At 38.9% G+C, this 23,270-nt stretch overlaps 1 protein-coding gene across 3 annotated transcripts in view; it reads right to left on the reverse strand.

The window, feature by feature from the left end:
* Positions 1-2,153: 2,153 nt before the first annotated feature.
* FOXJ3 (forkhead box J3) overlaps positions 2,154-23,270 on the reverse strand; it is a 131,927-nt gene continuing 110,810 nt past the window's right edge. For all 3 annotated transcript variants that reach the window (XM_024744735.1, XM_024744733.1, XM_024744734.1), the window contains 6 exons: positions 22,908-23,082; positions 19,510-19,926; positions 18,171-18,272; positions 17,592-17,783; positions 5,443-5,550; positions 2,154-5,142 (listed from right to left, as the gene is read on the reverse strand). In XM_024744735.1, coding sequence (XP_024600503.1) covers positions 5,027-5,142; positions 5,443-5,550; positions 17,592-17,783; positions 18,171-18,272; positions 19,510-19,926; positions 22,908-23,082 — 1,110 coding nt within the window. In that variant the 3' untranslated portion in view covers positions 2,154-5,026. The remainder of the gene's footprint in view (positions 5,143-5,442; positions 5,551-17,591; positions 17,784-18,170; positions 18,273-19,509; positions 19,927-22,907; positions 23,083-23,270) is intronic.

A 23,270-nucleotide genomic window follows, 5' to 3' on the forward strand; every position in this document is an offset into this window, starting at 1 on the left:
TCTCAGGTTTGAATCTTCCAACTCGCACTCACTGAGGGGCACACGTTCATCACAGGTAGGTACTCTCACATTAAGATTTCCCTTCTTTCTCTTTTTGGCCAAGTGTGTCTAATTAAATTCCCATGCTTTGATCGAATGCATTCAGGATGCTGCTGCCTTGTGCCTTACCTCTCTAAAGCAGTTTGCTTTTCTGTAAGGTGGAGCAATAACTACAGTAACTACTACAGCATCACCTTCTTGTGTAGATCAAGACAACGTGTGAGGAATTTTAAATTCCTGCCGGGAAGATGACTTTCTCCACTCCTCCCCTTCCCCCAAATTTCCCCTAACTAATGTACGACTTTGAGCAAGTCACTTCCCCCTCTGGGTCTCAATGTTCTCAACTGCAAAATGTGGGTGTTTTATAATATTAGATGATTTCAAAGGCCCCTCCCAGCTTGAAGCTTTCAAGATAGTTCTGTGATCCTAGGGCATTTTGATGCGGTCAACCCTTCTATGAATGCTAACTGATGCTTACGTGGTTCTTCCAGGACTGCTCTGACTGGTAAGGGCACATCTATAAACAGCAGCCCTTAACACACTGCAACATGGTAAAGCCACAAGAATGAAACATGCATCTTTATGACCTTTTTTTCATTTGATCAGCACAAAGGTGCACTTTAGCTGTGCCTGAATCAGCACAAAGTGACCAGATCTAAGCGTGCCCCCTTCTACAGTCTTTCAGAGGTACTGATGGAAAAGCAGAGCTCCTCCAGGTCACACACACGCACACACAGGATGGGCAGGCACTATCCCTGGGTGGGGCAAAAGGAAATGGGCTTTGGAGTCAGGCCCAGACTGAATGATCCCAGATCCTCCACTCCCTATGAGAACTGAATTAAGGCAAGTTAATCTTTCTGAGCCTCAGTTTCCCATCGGTAAAATGGTTAAAAATAGGTTTTCCTGACAGTGTTGTATGGGTTAAGTTAGAAGTAGTGAGGGGTCCTGAGGCAGGATCATGGGATTGGTGGGAATCTCTCCCCTTCCTGAGTGAGACAGACCGCAGCTTCAAGTCCACTTCCACCAGTGTCGTTGGTCTGCCCATTGGTAGCCTCTCTGAGCCTGTTTCCACAATCAGGTCGGGACACCAGCACTCATCCCAACTCCAGGGATTGCTGGTGCTTGGCTCTTAACTAGCAAACCGTCACTTCTTTGGCTTCAACCTCACCCTGCGCCCATGCTAATCTAGCTTCCATGCCTGGCTCAGAGCAGTGGTATAAATGGAAACACCTTCTCCCGTTGAGTCCTTTGAAAACTCAACTTAAAAAGCCCATGCCCACCCCAAGGCTTTCCTAAGCCAATGCCCTAGCCTCAGCATGACCTAACTGCTCACCAACAGAATCTTGCCTTGCCAGGGGGCATCTTCAGAGTAGCTTCCCTGGGCAAGCTCCCTGGGCTGGCATTTGCTCCCTGTCCTGGGTAAGTCTGTACCCCCTACAGCCAGGAACTGTGGCTTTTTCATCTCTAAATTTCTCATGGGAAGGGCTGACACAGTGTGGGCTCAGCAAATGTTAAGAAGCTCCACTTTCACCTTTTGGAAAGAGCACTCTGGGAAGGCAGTGCTGGGGGCAAGACTAGGGTCCACGGTAGGGGTAGAGGGACCGGGGTGTTCCACTGGAAGTAATAGAGGACGGTGTAAAAAACATGACGTTGGAGTCAGATGATCTGGATTCAAACCTTAGTTCTACCACTTGCCAACAAAGGATGTGGGGAAGCCATTATACCTCTACTTGAGTTGTTCCCACATGTAAGCTGAGGATAACAATACCTACGTAGCACAGCATGTGGCACATACTGAGTACTTTTTATGTTCCAGATGCTGTTCTAAATGCCTTAATTAATTTAATCCCTCTACAACTCTAGGAGGTAGGTATCATTCTCATTTTACAGGCACTGTGAATGAGGAAAATGAAAGCTCAGACAAATGAAATAATTTCCTCAAGTTCACAGAGCAAGTGAGATGTTCAATAAACAGCAGCAATGACTGTTCTCAGGCAGCAGCACATGGGACACAGTCTCTGAGACCCCTAGGAATGACTAACTCCAGGCTTTCTGCTTCTGGACTAGCTCCAATCTTGTTCCCTCAACTGCAGCAAATGACACAGACCAATTGGTTGTAAATCGAGTTAACATAATATATTTATTTTAAGTGCCATTCATGCATATCACTTCTGGCAGCAACAATCCTAATGACACTTGGGATATTTCTTTACAGCACTAAACAGTTACAAAGAATGGGTGCCGTTCATCATAGAGGCAAAATATGAAATCGTGCAATAGCAAAACTGTAGAAACATTAAAACACTGACTGTCCAACAGCAGTACAGAGAGCAGATTGTGTCTGCACAAAAAGCCAATGCATTTTCATCACATATATACAATATAGATATGTACACATCACCCTCTGAATGAACAATATCAAAATACTCTATTCCATTTGAAATGATCCCCAGATTGATTCCCTCCCACTTCAAAGGACGTCTGAGAGACATGTATTTACAAGAACATACATGAATACATTTACATTTCAAACACTGCCACAAATGCCAGTCGGATTACTCTCCTGGACAGAGCACCCCCATTTGATTACATGCATTTATGATTCTTTTCCCCAAAAGTCTTCAGTCAATTTAAGCCCAAGACAGAACTTGCTCTGCACTTACAACTACCAACTGAGATGGCCACTAGAGGGATGCTCTGCACCTCACTAGGGAGCCTTGTCTGGCTGGAGCCCGTGAGAAAGCCTGTCCCGGGCTCCCTGGCCACATGAATCACTAGTGTGGGATGGGTCTGGATGGAGGCTCTGCCTCCAGGGCCATTCATGGTAAGTTTAAATTCTCACAAAAATATTGATCACTGCAAATCAGTAAATGATTACCAAATGGGAAATTAGCTTCACACAATTTGTAACATCTTCATCAGCGGTTTCTACTTGAATAACTCAGTATAAGCTACTGCATTCTAACACCCAAACTGTTTAAAGCTCACACTGCTACCCATACAATTTATAGTTTCAAAACAGCTATTCTGGTATCTAGAGAACCATGACTTGAGCAGACTACTGAGAATCACCCCCTTTTTTCCAAGTTTTTACTCTGCAGGCTGCTATCTCATCTTGATTGGCTGCCTTTCCAGAATCCTCTGATTTTTACTGATCCAAGGGGCTGAACTGAGTTTCCTTTTTCATGCCAAGCAGGATCCAAACAACAGGAATATAAAGCCCTTCCCTCCTCCCCAACCTCACCAGCCTTTACCATGGCTGGCTTCCCAGTGATTCATTCAAGGCAACACTCCACTAAAAAAAATACCCAAAGACGTTCGCAAACACTCTCACATACACACACAGAGAAACAAAGGTGTTTGTTTAGTTCAAGTAGAGATTACTCAACCACAGAGTCAGTAAGGGTAATTAAAGTGACTTAGTAAGCGTGGCTGATAGAGACTAGAGATGCTAAAAAGCAACCAGTGAGCAGTTAGTACTCCTTGATTTGATGGAACATCGTTTCCCCATCAGAACTGAAAAATTCTGCATTTTTATTCTGGTCTAAAGAACCAATCCAAAATCTATTCATTAAAAAAAGAAATCTCATTTCTCTTAGTTTCATTACAAAACTAAGACAATCAATCCATGCAAAGTAACTGTGAAATAAAACAAAACAAAAAACAAACAACTAATAAAAACCCCTAAGAGGCAGGCTGCATTTCAAAGAAAGGAACCAAACGTCATGCATACACAGACACACAGGACAACAGAATCAGCAGGCCACTCAACAGTAACTGCACTGAAGACTGAGGCAAAAAAAATCCACGTGTGGCTCTACCCTCCTTCCAGTGCTTCCTAAATGGAAAGAGAATGAGGGGGAAACTTGCTATACAAACACTGCCCTGCTGTCCCGTTGCCCAAATGAACTCTGATTCAAATTCCAGAAAATCCTACTTAGCAAATAAGTCTCAATTAGCAGGAATGCAAAGATAGAGAATATACTCACATGGCAGGAGTAATGATAAAGAGAATGACACAATCTCTCTCTGATTGTCTTGTCTGTAAACTCTTACCAAGAAAAATAATTCTGTGCTTTCAGACACTGCATTTCTCCTTAATAAACCCAAGAGGAGTTGAGCATTCACAGAAGATAGCAATAAATATTAAAATAACACTTTTGAATAATAAATACATAAGTGAATGTGGAGACATTGATTTGTTTCAAAAGCCAAGCAGTGCCCAGCTTCTAATCAAACACATTGAATACGGGCATACAATGCAGACTTAGAAAAACAGATGCTGACACGGTGCAACATGAACTCTAGAATCCCCCCGGCATCAAAAAAACATTGGTCAGTCCTTCATGCTGCTCAGGAACAACATGCCCCTTTGGACTGTTTGGAGAGTATCAAACTCTGGGTTCTCTGGCTTACTGAGTAGAACTCAATACTCACATTTCCGAAAAAGATTAAATAAGGGGAACTGGGCTTTGAAAAAATCTATTTCCTTTCAGTTGCCTACATCAGTTAAAAGCATCCTGCCGAAAATAGCCTAACAAGGAATAAAAACTCACAGTAACTTTTCTTTTCAAGACATAATAATCCAATTAGAAAAAATTGAAGCCTTTCAATAATTTTTGTACATGTATTTACACATATGCATCTATAAACTGCTTGCAGCAAAATAGGCTCTGTCTGAAAAATCAGTCTGGCACTTGTGGTCAACATCAAACTGACACAAATATGCAAAAGCCGTTCAAATCACACAACAATTAGGAGCTACATAGGGCAGCTGGCAGGGAGACAAACATGTAATACTTGTCTGGGTCAGATAAAAGCAGTAAGTTATCCAGCTAAAATCTTTTTGATTGTCTTCAAAAAAATTTCAGTAACATTGGTAAAATGATTAGGAACTTTGTTTTCTCAACTGGATTCTCTCAAACCTTTCCCTTCACTGCACAGAAAGGTAACGCTTGGGTCTGTCTGGTGCCTTGAGAAACAAGCTCTACACAATCGAATCCCAATCAAAGTCATCCTGGATGTCATCTGGAGGCAGAGCGCGCCGCATCTGGAAGGCTTGGGAAGGCATCATGTGCTGCTGGTTCATGGCTCCGTGATGGCCTGGAGGGAGGAGGCAACGTCAGCAGTGACTCGGGAGAAGATAAAGGAAGGAAGAAACACACACACTGAACACTTCCTATGTGTGCCAGGAACTCAGCACATATGCTCTCACTTACCCACCCAGAAGCCTCTACAAGGTGGCTCTTATGATCCTCATGTTACAGGTATTCTGCACCCCACCCCTCTGAAACAGGGAGTTCACCCGCTCCTGAGGCAGCCTCCTTCCCTGTCGGGGCAGCTAAAGCCTTTTTCACTATTAAACTCCAAGTACCAACCCCAACACACCACACCCCAAATTACCTGCAATTGTTGTTCCTGGAGTGCTGAGTGCCTGCGGGATGTGAGGATAACCAGGGGGAGGCATCACTGAAGGAGCGAGATTTTGCCTGGAGTCTATGTACAAATTTCCTAATCAGATTGTGAAGAAGACAGAAGGAAAACATAGTTCCATAAGTAAAGCAAATCAAACATAAAAATCTTAATAGAATTGTTACCTAAAACTAAGTTAAGCTGGTAAAGTGAGGAAGGAAAGGGAAGGAAAGATCACTCCTTTTAGATGTAAAACTCTGCCAAAGGTGGTGCTGGATTTTCAAACACGGTGCCAGGCTGGGTGTGAGTACACTGGTACTAATTCTGGCACTGCCTCTAACTCTGGAAGCTCGTAGGTAAGTTATGTCTGTTGTTGTTACATACCTCATTATAGTTCAAAAGCATTTTCATATCCCGTTACTTCATCTGAGTCTCCCCCTAGACCCACAATGAAGGCAAGACAGGGATTACCCCCATTTTATGGATGAGGCAACAGAGGCTCAGAAGGCTGAGGAGACTTGCCCAAAGACACATCAGTTTGACAGGGCCTAGGGCTAGAATTCAGTTCTCCTAACTCATGGGCTCTTTCCAGTAATGGTTGTCTCTATTGCCCTGATTTTCTCATCCTTAAAGCAGACCTAAGTGTGCCCTAGCTGATTAACAAAGTGACTGGAGGCACAAAGTGACAGGAAAGACTTGCATAAAGTAAAAGAGCTATATCAAAGGTGATTAAAAACATATTATTTAGAAGATGTGTAGATGGGAAACACAGATCTCATTTAAATAGCATTTCAGAAGGTTCTTAAGTTAATATGCTTTCACTGACAGCAGCCATCAAGTATAATAGCTCCAGAATGTCAATTACATTGCATCCTAATGCAAAATAGAAAGGGAGGGGAGGAAACATCATGCAACCTCCCACAATAACTCCTGGGGAAGAACCACTGTAACACTGGTTTATATTATATGAAACATCCAGAATTCTGGAAAGGCTATTTCCCTAAGGTATTCTAGTGTTTCACACAAACTATACTTGCATTCTAGGAATGCTGTAATCAAACTAGAAAACAGCAATCATTTTCCCAGAGGAAACTAGAAAGGGAAGAAAAATCTTCATTTTATATTCATGGTAGGGCACACTATATTTGGCTGCTCACAAGTTTCCACCTGCCACTGGAAAGTCAGACTGTCCAAGTTTGAGACAGCCTCAGAGATAATCTAATCCAGCCCTACTTCTGTTCATGTAGGTGAGGAAATGAGACGAGAGAAAATGAGAAAGAACCAGGAACAGAACCCAAGAGTTCTGACTTCCAGCCACTGCCTCCCAAGATAACATGCCTTTTTAGAGTAAAGTTTATAGTCAGAACTGATCTCTCTGACCAATTTACCATACTGAAGATTTAGGAAGAAAAGAAGAGAAAAGTTATACTAATAAAAGTTATACTAAGTTACAGCTCTAGTATATTTGTGCAGGAGAAAAAATGTGATCGGCCTTCACGTTCGTGGCTGATGTACCTTTTAAAGGTTGCATCCGGCTAGAGGGGCTGCCCTCCTCTGAGTAATATGGTCATTCACTTACGAACAACATCCCAGCCTCCATCCTGCAAAATCTTAGCTCTCTTTCTACTTATCCATAACAACTCAAGTCATAAGACAAAACTTAATTTTTATTGGAGATTAATCTGTTTTTATATATTTTTTTTTCATTTCTCTTTTTTTTGGCTTAGTAATTCTTACCTTAAAGGAGGAGACAGGTGAGAATTAGAGAATTATGGAAATAAACAAGATTATGGGAATAAATACACACCCATATTAAACAAATGGCCTTAACTTTCTGAAACTTGTCACATTCATAAGATTTTATTTTCATATAGAGATTCTCATTACTCCTCATTTTTTCCCCATGTTCTCATTACAGATTGAACAATGAGAGTCTACTTGGACTTTTTAAGCAAGAAATTAACTTATAATGCAGTTTCAAAGATGTCTGAGATCCTATAACATTTAGAACGTAGTTATGAGAATTTATAAATCTATACTGTGCTGTACACCTAAAACTAATATAATATTGCAAATCAACTATACTTCAATAAAAATCTAATCACACAACATATTTCTTTAAAGTAGACTGTTGTTGAATGACCATTCATTCATTCAAGAAGTATTTGTGCTAGGCACAGCTCTACGCACTAGAAATACATAAAGAAACAAACTCCCTGTCTTTTTGGAGCTGGTTCTCAGGGGATTGGGAGGGGTGAAGACAGGAGGGAGGAAAATAAAGTAAATTATATAGTATGTTATACACGCTACAGAGAAAAATAAAGCAGGGAGAGGGGAAAAGGAGTGCTGAGTAGGTGCCATTTAAGTAGGATGGTCAGGGAAGGTATCACTGTAGTAGGTGCTTTTTTAGGGAAAAACTTGAGTCACGTGTCTATCTGGGGAAGCTCACTCAAGATAGAGGAAAGAGCAAGTACAAAGGCCCTGGGGTAGGGGGAGGGGAGGGGAGGGGAGGGGAGGGGAAGGGAAAAAGAGACAAGGTCAGAGAGTAATGGGGGACCAGACTGTGTAGGGCCATATAGGCCACAGTAAGGTCTTTGGTTTTTACTGAGAAAAACGGACACTAATAAAGGGTTTTGAGCAGAGAAATGATCAGACTTCTCTGTCATATAGAATCCCACTTATCCTGCAAAGTCCAGCTGAAATGTGTCATCTTGTATGAAGCTTTTCTTTCTCCCTAGGACAAGTAAGCCCCTTTCTCTTATTCCCATTGCCCTGTGGTAGAAATGTAGTCCTCATAATACTGTATTTGATAGACTTGTCTCACCTATCAGGCTGTGAGCTCCTTGAAATTAGGGATTATTCTAGAGTCACCTCATTATTCCTAGTCCCCACTATGTAGTCAGGCACAGGAAAGGTGTAAATAAATGTTTGCTGAATTAATGCACTTCTACTTGTATTTAATGACCTTTAAGCAGAGCATCAAATTAAGAACAGCACAACTAGAGGACTTAAACATTACTGGAGGATTTAAACATTTTGGGCAAGACAAATTGTAAATACAGGTAAAATGATTTAGGAAGAAGAGGGAATACACTGTGTACTACAACATCTTTTTCTCCTTCCCCCTTCCACACTAACACATTACAACACTAGTTTCTGGCATCTCTAAGGAGGCCAAAGAGGTGTTTACCAAAAGGGGAGTCTTGAAGACAGACGGGACAGGGAAAGTTTGAAGGATATGGAAAGGCTGTATTCCGGGAGTCAAGACCTATATCTAAATGAACTTTGTAATTTCAAGCAAGTCACTTTCTCTCTTTGGATCAGTTTCCTTACCTGTTAAATAAAAGGATAACAGCTTTAACAGCTCTCTGAAGTCCCCTCTTACACTACATTTCTAAGAAAATGTGGTAAAGATTTATTGGGTGGTAGAGATAAGAGAAATGAGATATCTGAATAAATGTGAAAGACAGGGATGCAAGAAGGAGAATAAAAGAATGACAGAAAGTGGCTAGGACTTAAAACAAAAGGAAGCAGGCTGGCATGTAAAAAACCTGAACATGGGACTTCCCTGGTGGCGCAGTGATTAAGAATCTGCTTGCCAATGCAGGGGACATGGGTTCAAGCCCTGGTCTGGGAAGATCCCACATGCAGAGGAGTAACCAAGCCTGTGCACCACAGCTACTGAGCCTGCGCTCTACAGCCCGTGAGCCACAACTACAGAGCCCACGTGCCAAAACTACTGAAGCCCACGTGCCCAGAGCCTGTGCTCTGCAACAAGAGAAGCCACCGCAATGAGAAGCCCAAGCACTGCAACAAAGAGTAGCCCCCGCTCACTGCAACTAGAGAAAGCCCGTGTGCAGCAACAAAGATCCAATGCAGCCAAAAATTTAAAAAAAAATTTTAGTTAAAAACAAACAAACAAAAAAAACCCCTGAATGTCTGTGAAAAGACATCAGCAGGCATGAGGTGATAGATACTTAACACCAGAGCTGATCACACAAAGTGTTGACAAAGGTCAACATGGCTTGGCAGGCCAGGGCTCGCTAAAGTTCTTTTGACTCAGAAGGAAAAGACTAAAGGGGAAGGAAATTGGGAGACAAATAAACACTGAGGGAAAACTACAGGTCTTCTGCATCTGACAGGCTATGAATGGAGTAGCACTGAGAATCAAGGAGGAGCTGGGGGGACCCTAGAGGGAAAGGAAGTGCTGGCAATAAAAGGGAAAGATGGCAGAAAAAATTAAGAGAATCATAAAAACCAGAACCAAATAATCAAGGTCAAGGATCAAGCAGAGATGACTACGGAAGTCTACTAACAAAGGGCTTTAGGGAAATAACCCAGGATCTCAGTCTAGAGAGAATCTAGAAGAGATGCCTGGCCACTCTGACAGAGGACAGCAGCAGATGGAAAGTGCTTTTTCCATGACCAAGAGTACCCAGTTCCAAAATCAAAAGGTACTTTTGGACCTTTCTTAAGAGATTTAGGCCACAAAATTGAAGAAAGTCTTGTTTCATCCTACAGCTTTGAAATTGCAGAAAGGGGAGCTACTGGCAAGCATGTACAATGGCCTTCTGAAATGGCCTTCTCTTAAGACTGACCCACATCTTCTTCTACCTGTCTTTCCTAGAATGACCTGATCTGAAGGCAACAATCTGAGCAACACAGGGGCTCACCCCCAAACACACATGCATACTGATGTACATATAAACTACTCAAATTCACTTAGTACTTTTAAGGTTGACTGAAATGGTTTAAGGTGATTTGGAAAAGAGAATGTGGCAGCACTTAGAAGGGACAATTTTCGTTGAACAGGGAAAGAAAGGAAGAGAGGAGAACCAAGAAACAATGGACAAAGTATGGTACACCTGGTCTAGGACTTCAAGCAAGCTAGAAAAGTAAGTGATGTATCCTGAAAGGGACAAGTTATAGGCTTAGAACCTATCAGAGGACCAAAGATAAGCTGTCCACATAGAAGAATAGATTAAAAAGATGGAATGGAAGTAGACAAATAAGTAAAAATACATGCCAAATCATAAAGATCTTGATACTTAAACATGAAGATAGGGAGAATTCTGGGAAGACGGTGGAACAGGAATCTAGATAAAATTGCATGGGTAAAATCTAACATAACTAGTTTGCAGCTCTGGACTCTCTAAAGAAGGTTCACAACTTGCAGAAGAAGGCTTGGTTGGCAAATTGCAGTTAATTTTGGTGAATTTCCGCTCTTAGCACAGATATAGCTACCTATCCCCTCACTCCTACCCCCATGGCAAGCAGCTGGAACAGCTTATACAAACCCTACAGGAGCCAGTGTGGGCAAAAAGGGTATTGTCCACCAAATACTGGGGATCTGTGCTCTGATCACTGATTGTTGCTTCTGATTACAGAGTTGCAGACAAAAAGGAGGGTGGCCATTATTGCTGCATCTCCTCTCCTCTGGCTGAACTGATTTCCAGGAGATTTAAAGGGCTGCTGCCCCCTTTGCCCTCTTTCTTTTCTTTTTTCCCCTCTGGGAGCCAGACATTAAAGACTAGAATACTGAAAAACAACTGCATATGCAGGGAAAGTTAGAAAGTGACCACCCATGCCAAAAAAAAAAAAACAAAGGCTCAGAGAAAACCTGAAAAGATCTTAAGTTTAAACCCTAAGTTGATCCTCAGCACAAGGGCAGCCTGTAACAATAAAAAAAAAAAAAAAAAAAAAAAAAAAAAAAAACAGTAACAAAATCCTGCAAACCCTTGGGAAGAGGAAGAATCTGATTTCCACAGGTATCACATTAATAGATTCAAGTGTATAGTTTTCAACAACAACGAAAAAATCACAAGGCATAAAAATAAACAGGAAAGTATGGCCCATTCAAAGCAAAAACAAATCCACAGAAACTGTCCTTGAAAAAAATCCTAACGGCAGATCTACTACACAAAGATTTTAAAATAACTTTACAGATGTTCAAAGACTAAAGGAAGATGTGGAGAAAATTAAGAAAGCAATGCATAAACACAATGAAATATCAACAAAGAGACAGAAAACATAAAAAGAAACCAAAAAGAAATTCTGGAACTGAAAAGTACAATAACTGAAATTAAAAATTCACCTAAGGGACTCAAAGAAGAGAAGGCAGAAGAAAGAATCAGCAAATGTGAAGATAGGATAGAACAATGGAAATTATCAAGGCTGATTAACAGAAAGAAAAAAGACTGAAGAAAAGCAAACAGAGCCAAAGGGACCTATGAGACACTATCAAGCAGACCAATTATGCATTGTGGGAGTCCTAGGAGAAGAGAGAGAAGAGGGGGCTGAAAGAATATCTGAACAAATAAGAGCTGAAAACTTCCCAAATTTGATGAAACACAGGAATATAAACATCCAAGAAGCTCAGCGAACTCCAGGTAAGATGAAGTCAAAGGGACCCACACCAAGACAAATTATCATCACATTTTCAAAAGCCAAAGATACAGAGAGAATCCTGAAAGCAGCAAGAGAGAAGTGACTTGTCACATATAAGGGATCCTCAATAAGACTATAAGCAGATTTCTCATCAGAAATTTTACAGGCCAGAGGTAGTGGGCCAATCTATCCAAAGTGCTAAAAGAAAAGTGTCAACAAAGAATCCTATACCTGGTAAAAGTGTCCTTTCAAGAGTGAGAGAGAAATTAAGACATTCCCAGATAAATAAAAGCTAAAAGAGTTTGTTACTGTTAGACCTGCCCCGGAAGATAATGCTCAAGAGTCCTGCAGGAAGAAATGAAAGGACACTACACAGTAACACAAAGCCGTATGAAAAAAGTAAAGATCTCAATGAAGGTAAATACGTGGGTAATTATAGAGACAGCATTAGCATAACAATGATTTTTAACTCCACTTTTTGTTCTACACATGATTTAAGAGGCTAAAATGTTTTCTAAAAACTATTAGTATAAAAGCTCATATTATTGTAACTTTGGCTTGTAACTTCACATATTGTTGTCTACATGATTTAAGAGATTTAACGCATTTGAAATAATTATTAGTATATGTTTTGGGCCACACAATGTAGAAAAATGTAATTTTGAGACATCAACAACCAAAAGAGGTGGAGGTGGAGCCGAAAAGGAGCAGAGTTTTTGCATGTTATAGAATTTACATTGGTATAAATTCAAATTAGAGTGTAGTAAGTTTAGGATGTTAAATGCAATCCCCAAGGTAACCACAAAGGCTACAGAACATACACAAGAAGAAATGACAAAGGAATTTCAACATTTCACTACAAAAAATCAACTAAACACAAACGAAGACAGTAATGCAGGAAATAAGGGACAAAAAAGCTATAAGCCACAGCAAAGAAATAGCAAAACACAGAATTCACTCCTTACCAGTAATTCTTTTAAATATAAATGGATTAAACCCTCCAATCAAAAGACAGAATTGGCAGAATTGGATAAGAACACATGATCCAACCACATGCTGACTACAGAAGACTCACTTTGTGATCCAAAGACACAAACAGATTGAAAGTGAAAGGATGAAAAAAGATATTCCATGCAAATAGTAACCAAAGGAGAACAGGGATTGTCATACTAATATCAGACAAAATAGACTTTAAATCAAAAAATGTTACAAGAGATGTCTTGTGAAGTCCTACTTCTTGTAAAGAAGGACATTATATATCAACAAAAGGTGCAATACAGCAAGAAGACAGAAGAATTACAAACATTTATGCACCTAATAACATACTGCAAAACATATGAAGCAAAAACTGACAGAACTGAAAGGAGAAATAAACAGCTCTACAATTACAGTTGGAGACTTAAATACCCATTATCTCAATAATGGATAGAATAACCAGACAGAAGATAAGCAAATAGAGGATTTAACACAATAAATCAACCCGATCTAACAGGCATATATAGAACATTCTACCCAACAACAACAGCATACACATTCTTCTCAAGTGCACATGGGACATTTTCCAGAACAGACCATATGTTAGGCTACAAATCAAGTCTCAATAGATTTTAAGTGATAGGTACCATACAAAGTATCTTCTCTGACCACAGCAGGATGAAGTTAGAAATCAAAAACAGAAGTAAAAATGGAAAATTATCAGATTTGTGGAAATTAAACAACACACACTTAACCAATGGATTAAAGAAGAAATTACAAGGGGAATTAGAACATACTTAGAGATGAAGGAAAACAAAAATACAACATACCAAAGCTTACAGGAAACAGCAAAAGCAGTGTTAAGGGGGAAATTTATAGCTATAAAGACTTACATTAAAAAACAGACCTAAAAAAGAAGAAAACAAACCCAAAGCTAACAGAAAGGAAGAAATAATAAAGATTAGAGCAGAGATAAATGAAACAGAGAACATAAAAACATTAGAGAAAAATCTTTAACACCAAAAGTTGGTTCTTTGAAAAAAAATCAACAAAGTTGACAAACCTTTAACTAAATGGACTAAGAAAAAAAGGACTCAATTACTAAAATGAGAATTTAAAGTGGTGACATTACTATTGATTCTACAGAAATAAAAAGGATAAGAGGGTTCTTTGAACAACTGTATACCAACAAACTGGACAACTTAGATGAAACAGACAAATTCCTAGAAACACAAAATCAACACAGACTGAATCATGAAGAAAGACAAAAATCTGAATAGACCTATAATGAGTAAGAAGATTGAATACTTAATCAAAAATTTCCTGTACAAAGAAAATCCCTGGATCTGATGGCTTCACGGGTGAATTCTACCAAACATTTAAAGAAGAACTAAAACTACAGACCAATATCCCTTATGAACCTTGATGCAAAAATTGTCAAGACAAAAGCAAAATGAATTCAATAACATGACAGAAGGGTTATGCACACCATGCATGACCAAGTGAGATTTATTCCTGGAATACAAGAACGGTTCAACATATGAAAACTGACCAGTGCAATATACCACATTAACATAATGAAGGGGATAAAAACCCACATGATCATCTCAACTGACACAGAAAAAGTATTCGACAATAGTCAACACCTTTCATGATAAAAACACTCAACAAATTAGGAATAGAAGGAAACTACTTCAACATAACAAAAGCCATGTATGAAAATCCCATAGTGAACATCATATTCAGTGGTGAAAGACTGAAAGCTTTTCCTCTAAGATCAGGAACAAAGCAAAGATGTCCACTTTCACCACTTCTATTCAACACAGTACTGGAAGTCCTAGCCAGAGCAATTAGGCAAGAAAGAGAAACAAAAGGCATCCAAACTAAAAAGGGAGAAGTAAATTTATCTCTGTTCACAGATATAATCGCATACATAAAAATCCCTAAAGATTACACACAGAAAAACTGTTAGAATAAATGAATTCAGCAAAGTAGTTGGATACAAAGTCAACATGCAAAATTCAGTCACATTTCTATATACAAACAATGAACAATCTAAAAAGGAAATTACAAAAACAATTCTATTTTTCACTGAGATCAAAAAGAATAAACTACTTAGGAATAAATTAATTACAGATGAAAAACTTGTACAATGAAAACTAAAAAACATTGCTGAAGAAATTAAAGAAGACATAAATAAATAGAAAGGCATCTCATGTTCATGGACTGCAAGACAATATTGTTAAGATGTCAAAGCAATCTACAGATTCAATGTAATCCATATCAAACATCTCAATGACTTTTTTTGCAGAAATAGAAAATCCCATCCTAAAATTCATATGGAAGCTCATGGGACTGTGAATAGCCAAAACTATCCTGAAAAAGAACAGCAAAGCTGGAAGACTTACACTTCCTGATTTCAAAACTTACTACAGAGCTACTACAGTCAGGGTACTGGCATAAAGACCAATGGAACAGAATAGAGAACCCAGAAATACACACATATATAGTCAAAATGATTTTTGACAAGGTGTCAACACCATTCACTGGGGAAAAGACAGTCTTTCAAGAAATGGTAATAGGAAAACTGGATATCCACACACAAAAGAAACTGGACCCTTATATAACACCATATACAAAAATTCACTCAAAATGGGTCAGACTTACATGTAAGACCTAAAACTTTAAAAACTCCTAGAAGAAAACAGAGGGCAAGAGCTTCATGACATTGAATTCCATAATGATTTCTTGGATACTATACCAAAGGCATACACAACAAAAGAAGAAAAAAAAAAGACACTAACAACACAGTAAAAAAGAAAACAAAAGAATGGGAGAAAATATTTGCGAATCATATATCTGGTAAGGAGTTAATACCCAGAAATATAGAGAAGTCCTAAAACTCAGCAGCAACAAAAAGCCAATCAAGAAATGGGCGAAGCTATTAAAAAAAAAATAACAAATGTTGGTGAGGATAGAGAAAATGGAACCCTTATGACTGTTAGTGGAAATGTAAAATGGTACAGCTGCTGCGAAAAACAGTATGATGGTTCCTCAAAAAATGAAACATAGAATTATCATAGGATCTAGCAATTCCACTTGAGTATATACCAAAATAATTGAAAGCAGGGTCTTGAAAATATCTGTACACTCATGCTCACAGCAACATTATTCACAATAGCTAAAACATGGCAGCAACCCAAGTGTTCATTAACAGATGAATGGATAAGCAAAATGTGGTATGTATTATATATACAATAGCCTTAAAAATAGCCGTATACATACATTCAGCCTTAAAAATGAAGAAAATTCTAACATATGCTACAATATGGATGAACCCTGAAGACATTATGCTAAGTGACAGCCACAAAAAGACAAACATTGTATGATTCCACTTATACGAGGTACTTAGAATAGTTAAAACTCAAGACACAAAAGGTAGAATGTTGGTTGCCACGGGCTGGTGAAGGGTTGAAATGGGTGGAGAGGTCTTGTTGAGTAAGTATAGAGTATCTGCTTTACAAAAATGAAAAGAGTTACGGAGATGGATGGTGTTGATAATTGCACAACGTTATGACATTATGAATGTATTTAAATACCACTGAACTGCACACTTAAGGATGATTGGGACAGTGAATTTTATGTGTATTTTACCACAATAAAAATAAAGCTTTTGAAATTTATTTTAACAGGAACCAAAAAAGAAGTGACAAAAGCAAGAGAGAGAAGCTAAAGAGTTATTAAAAAAAAAAAGTTTACTGGCTTAGTATCTGGCACATAGAGGGCATTCAATAAATTCAGTTAATACTAAGTACCTCCTATATATGCCAGGCATTGAATGAGGCTCTTCTATGAATATGATTTATGAAATGAATAAGTCACCAAAATCACACAACCACTGAGATTTTCAAGTTAGGTAAGCTATTCAAGTGGAAGAAGCAAAGATGGAAGGTTTCTTTTGTATCAAAAGACACAAATGAAGATTTCACAAAAAGGACTAGGGATCTTGAGAACTTAGAAAAACCAAGTATGTGAAATAATTTAGGATAATGACTGAAGGAAGCCACTCAGGATAGAAAAGAGAGCTTTTTAGCATCAACTCTAAAAACAAGACAATGTACAGAAAAGAAGTCAACTTGGAGATAAAGGCATCAAGAAATTAAAATGAGAGAAAGAACTTGGATATTAAACACAGAATGTAAACTTGAGAAAACTGCAGGCTCTGCAATCAGAGTAAACGAGATGGCTACAAGGGTAAAAAATAAAGGAAGAAAGTGAGATGAAAAAATACAAAGCACAAATTTTGAGTTCAGAGTAAAACATAAATGAGACTACCGTTACGTATACTCTTCATACACACTCTGAACTTTAATTTTTTTTAACATTCTTCGAAGATATATAAAGATATGTTGATTTTCATTGCAAGTCTATACAAATTTAAATTGGTAACACCTCATAACTATGTTCTTATTAAAATTAAAATGTACATCTTTAAGACATTTAATTCTTGTTTGGTAACTTGAAAGGTTAAAGTTCACAAAGGGAAGTCAATTATAAACAATAATCATGTAAATGAGAGAAAAACATACAGTCTCTTTTATCTCAATTTTTCTAAGATATATCTTAAATAAATTACTTGATTTCATTCATTTCTTAGAAATAAAAAGATATAAATGGATCACTGCTATCATTAACAACATATCAAGTTGCCCCAGACAGTTATTGAATTTCATATGAATGAGAAAAAGAGAAAATCAAGAAGATAATTAAATCCATACCTGTTCCAATGTGTTGGGAAGGTTTTGTTGGATGCATGGCACCATGACAGACATTCTGCTGAACATTACTCTGTGAGTGGATAAGGCCAGTTTGTGTAAAGAACTGATTAAGAGAAGAACAGAGATCAGCAAATTGAACCTGATCTAAAGACCAGTTCTTGAGATCTGCCTGTCTCATACTCTCCATCAAACCTATGAGGAAAGCATTAGAAATACAGTTAGCATGGTTCTGCAAACACTGCAAAGAAAACAGCACTTCTTTTTTCCAGCCCTCAAAATTTCCACCGGTAATCTTCTGCCCATGCAATGAAGAATGACATTTTAAAAATTATTCAAAATCTAATTCTTTTAAATGTGGCCAAATTTCCTTCAGAACTCTTGGCTGTGAACCTCCACTACATCAACTGGCTGAAAGGCTTCATTACGAATTTTGCCAAGTGTTGTTTTTAAGCATACTACCAACTGCAAAAGAAACACTATATAAGGAGATACTTATTTCCACTAAAAAGAGACTTAAAATCTATTCAAGAACACATGATATGTGTATTTGGTTATAAGTCAGAAGGAACCAATACTCACCTTGGAACTGTGAAAGGTCTACATCTGACCAATTAACACTGCTGGCGATTCGACAGCTTTCTTTTAGCATATCAAGTGTTGCATACCAATCATTTGAAACACCTATAAAAATAATATTGGCAATCTTATAAATCTTGGATAGCGAAAGTTTGAGCTGGCCTTACTCCTGATATTGGCCGATCCCAATTCAGTTTTACAAATGGATTCAAACCCATTATATCATGCATTGGGGCAATCTGCTCTGTGAGACAGGCAGGAAAGGTATTATTTCCCTGCATTTTACAAACAAAAGAAATTGAACCTAGAGAGGAGGCATGACTTAGCAAGGCCACTATGATGAATCCAAGACTTGAACCCAGCTGTACTCTGCACCATTCCAAGAGGCCCCATTCAACTTGTAGTCTATGTCTGTGGTACCCTCTGGAGTTCTGCAGTGCAGAGACTGCCTGGTCTATGAGCAATGTCAGTTAAGCATCTCACCAGAAACAATCAAGACCTATCTTAAGAGCAACAGACATTTTTTTTTCTTTTAAAATCAGGGTATGAATCTATCATTCTAAACGAAATACTTGGCAGGAACATGCAAAGAAAGAAAAAGTGGGAACATTCACTGAATACGTAAATGCAAGGTACTAGACTGGGCATTTCATATTTTGTATCCTCAATATGATCCTCATGACAACACTGTATACCAGTGTTGTTCTACAGCTAACAAAACAGTAAGACCAAAAGAGTTAATGCACCAAAGGTCATAAAAAGCCACAATGAGGATTCGAATACAGGTCTTTCAGACATAAATCTATACTTTTTCTTCTATACCACACTAAATCACAATAGATTGCAGACAGACTGTGCATTCCACTCTCCTTTCAAAGGCTCACAAAAACTTGTTTTCCAGGACAAAAGAGTTAAAACCAAAACCTGCAGGGGTTGCTGAGTTTGCCTATGTTACCACATAAATTGTAATCAAGACAATATCCAGGGGCTTCCCTGGTGGCACAGTGGTTGAGAGCCCGCCTGCCGATGCAGGGGACGCGGGTTCGTGCCCCGGTCCGGGAAGATCCCACATGCCGCGGAGCGGCTGGGTCCGTGAGCCATGGCCGCTGAGCCTGCGCGTCCGGAGCCTGTGCTCCGCAACGGGAGAGGCCACAACAGTGAGAGGCACGCGTACAGAAAAAAAAAGGTGAATCTATAGACTGAAGGACTTAACAACTCTAGGACTATGGCAAGGAAACACAAAAGAAGATGGATAAGAAAAGTACTGGTTGAAAATATATATAAGCCCCAGATAACAGATCCAAATACACAGCCAAACACACATCAGAAGACAAAAACTTACCAGAATTACAGGATACCTGTTGTGGGGGAGGGGGTGCCTGATGTGTTAACGTCTGGTGCTGATGGTTCGGATGGTGCTGTACGTGCTGGTGTGGAGAGGGATGCTGGGGGTGAGGTGACTGGAGCTGGCTATGTTGCTGCGGGTGTGGTGCTGGGTGCTGGGGACGCTGTGGATGCTGTGGTAAACCATGCGGTCGATGGGATGGATGTGGAGACGGCTGTGTGTGCATCTGAGGGTGGGACAGTGAGACCTGTGCGACCGAATTACTGCCTGTGGTGTTGAGGCCACTGCCATGATTGTTGGTCAGGCTGCTTTGGTTGCTGTGTGGGTGAGAGCTCACTGTACTGCCGGGAGAGTGCTGATAGGAACAAGAAGTGTGGGACTGCTGGGAAGATTCAGAAGGGATGTTCATCAAACCTGAAAAGAGACAAAGCAAGATCACTGATGGTCAGATTTCAGTTATACCTTATGACAAACATTTGCAAAATTATTTACAGAGCAAAGGTATATGCTGTTAGGAAGCGATTTTGGTTCAGTTTAACAAGTACTGATAGAGTATCCACCATACCCTGGGCTCTGGGGCTACCAAGAAAAAACATCATTCTCTGCCCTCAAGTAGCTCGTGGTCCAGTGGAAGAGACAGACACTTGAGGAGATTACGTCCAACACTGTAAGTACTAAGGCAAAAGTATACAGAGGGTATACAGGAACTCTGCTTCTTCCCCATTTTACCTAGGAAGGGGCTCTGAATACAGAGAAGCCTTCCTTGAAAAGGCAATATCTGGGTTGAGTCTTGAAAGATGAGTAACATGTTAAGGGAGAAGTGGGAGAGGTGTTGGGTCACATGCAGGATGGTTCTCTATTGGTCTGAAGACCTTTGACAAAAGAGGAGGGTAGAAATAAAGCCCAGTTATTTCTGATCTCTTTCTCTGACTACTCCAAAAACTTTAAGTCCAAGATGACTAGAATCCTTAAGAATAAGCAAAACAAAACAGCCATCTCCACTGCTCTTATGGAACATTCTTGAGACAGACACAGTTTAGGGGTTAAGATTACATATTTCTTAACACCAGAAAAGAGGAATTAAAATCTCTGCACTATAATTCACACACTTGGTAACTCTGGAGAATTATTAACCTCTCCAAGCCACAATTACCTCGATTATAAATGGGTATGATAATAGTCCCTGCTTCGTAGAGCTGTTGTGAGGATTACATGCCGTGGCACAAGTGCAGGCTGTAGGCTTAGCTCAGTAAATATCAGCCACTATGATGATAATGATGATTAGGCCAGAAGTGCTTAATGTTAAAAATAATGTATGTTTGGTTTGCAGGTAGACACTCACTTTAACAAACCTTATTGCGACATGTGGTTCTATATAACTACACTATTTTCATATCCCAGAAGATAACATATAATGTTTTGCTGAACCAAACACAAAAAAGCTTTACTTGAATGAAATGAAAATAAAGTCCCATACCATACTGTCAGTCAATAAAAGAATCAAAAATTTCAAACAAAAATAAAAGTATTCTCATACTTGTTATTAGGAGTAAAATTATATCAGAGTACATTATAAGATAATCTCAAAACATAATAAATTAAGGTTTTACAGGTAGAAGTGTTAGTAAAAGTGCTTGCCTTAACCCTGGGAAAAATGTCATTTACAGGGAATCTATAGGGTTACTACAATAAGATGAAAGAAAGCAGTTATTTCATTATCTATTTCCAATAAAGTCCTAACATTTTAAGAGGGCACCCAGATATAATCTCTACCAACATTTTTTTTTCGGTACGTGGGCCTCTCACTGTTGTGGCCTCTCCCGTTGCGGAGCACAGGCTCCGGACGCGCAGGCTCAGTAGCCATGGCTCACGGGCCCAGCCGCTCCGCGGCATGTGGGATCTTCCCGGACCGGGGCACGAACCCGCATCCCCATACCGGCAGGCGGACTCTCAACCACTGCGCCACCAGGGAAGCCCTCTACCAACATTTTTAATCCCAAATTCTTGTTAAAATAAAACAAAACATCTTTCAGAAGCCCAGTATGTAAAACTAATAAATGTAAAGTTGTTTTCTGGGAAGCCATGAAAAGGAACCTGTTAGGTCTCCCTCTTCATCTGCACCCTTCTCTCTGAAACCTCCAGAAAACCCAACAGCTCCAAAGAGAACAATTTGGAAAGCACTGATCTAGTCTAATCTTCTTCACTGTACAATGGGAATGCTTAGGTCTAAAGAGGTGAAGTTAACTCAGTTGACTTGATGGTAGAACCTGGACTAGAACCCAGAATTACTATCAATATTCTTTTCTTTTTTTATTAGTGTAATGAAATAGCATTATGGGTTTCAGAAATTGTCGCCATTGTTATTTCAAAGCCTATTTTTCTACTATGATCAGCAAAGCTGGATCTGCTTAGCAAAGTCTTAGTTGTTTTTTTTTGTACTTTTATAGAAAATTTAATATAAAATTTGAGAAAATACACAACACTTTAACCAGAAAACCAACTTCCTAAACAAACTACTGATATTCATCAATATATATAACACTTACATATAACATTAACTTTCATAATATCTGACAATGATGTGTATTAAAATGTAAACTCTTTAAAGGCAGGGATTTTTGTCTATTTTGTCTACTGCCTTGAGGTAAACCCTCTGAGTTGGGGTATAAGTAGTCAATCTGCCAAACAAAGCAATGCTTCATTGTTTGAGTTCCCAACAATTTCTGACTAGTGTTCGTTCTATGGTGGAACAATGAGACACCTTGATCCTATTAAATGACTCTGATTAAAATTAAACCAGCAGCTAATAGGACAGTAATACATAATAGCAACAATCTAGCATTTGGTTGAGATAACAGTACATCTCAACCAGTATCACTTCTAGTGTTAAATCTGACTTAAGTATGTTGTACAAAATAATGACCACTAACTAATGTGTTCACTTATAAGTGCCGTACATGAAACTGCAAATTTGGTGCTACCATATTCCAAAAGTTATCTCTTTGCTAACAGCAGTCAGAACGGAAAAGCAAGGCACATCTATTCTTGTGGTGCAACATTTACCACTCAAACACTTCACATGCTAGACATCAGCAATTAATCATGGCAGTCTTTCCCACATGGCATAAATGCAGTGTCAGAATCCTTTAACACAATGCTTCAGGACACCACTAGTAATCAAACGAAGTAGGCATGCATGAAGAGATAGATTTATCTGCCATTCTTGTGCTATGATAAAAATATATACAGACTATATAGTAAAGGCACAAAGAACCTTCAGTCCTTATCATGATGGTAATGTTCTAAGATTAAGGAACTATAACAGCTGCGATGTGAAAATAATTCTTTAAAAAATTTCAATAAAAAATTACAATAAGAGGTATTAAAAAACTCACCTTGTTGACTAAGTGACTGCTCAAAAACTGACTTATAAAGGCTCCGAAATGAGGCACTGAGATCTTCAAAATTATATTCTGAGAAAAGTAGTTGTTTGTCTCGGTCTGAAAGGTTGTACTGTGGCTGCTGTTGAGGAGTTAATGACTGAGAGACTGGTTCTGGATGATTTGTCACCTAACATTGAAGAAAAAAACTACCAATTTAGTAGCTCTATATCAGAATTGGTTTATTACATATGATATAAAACTGAAAATATCAGAACAGTTATTAGAATTCAAAGGAATTAACTTCCCTGTCTTTGGCTTTCCTATCGTCTGTTAAGTTGGGTATACATAAAAGGACAGACCACAAATTGTTAACTT

Source organism: Neophocaena asiaeorientalis, unplaced genomic scaffold (assembly GCF_003031525.2).
Source record: "Neophocaena asiaeorientalis asiaeorientalis breed wild unplaced genomic scaffold, Neophocaena_asiaeorientalis_V1.1 scaffold478, whole genome shotgun sequence".
Classification (NCBI taxonomy): Eukaryota; Metazoa; Chordata; class Mammalia; order Artiodactyla; family Phocoenidae; genus Neophocaena; species Neophocaena asiaeorientalis.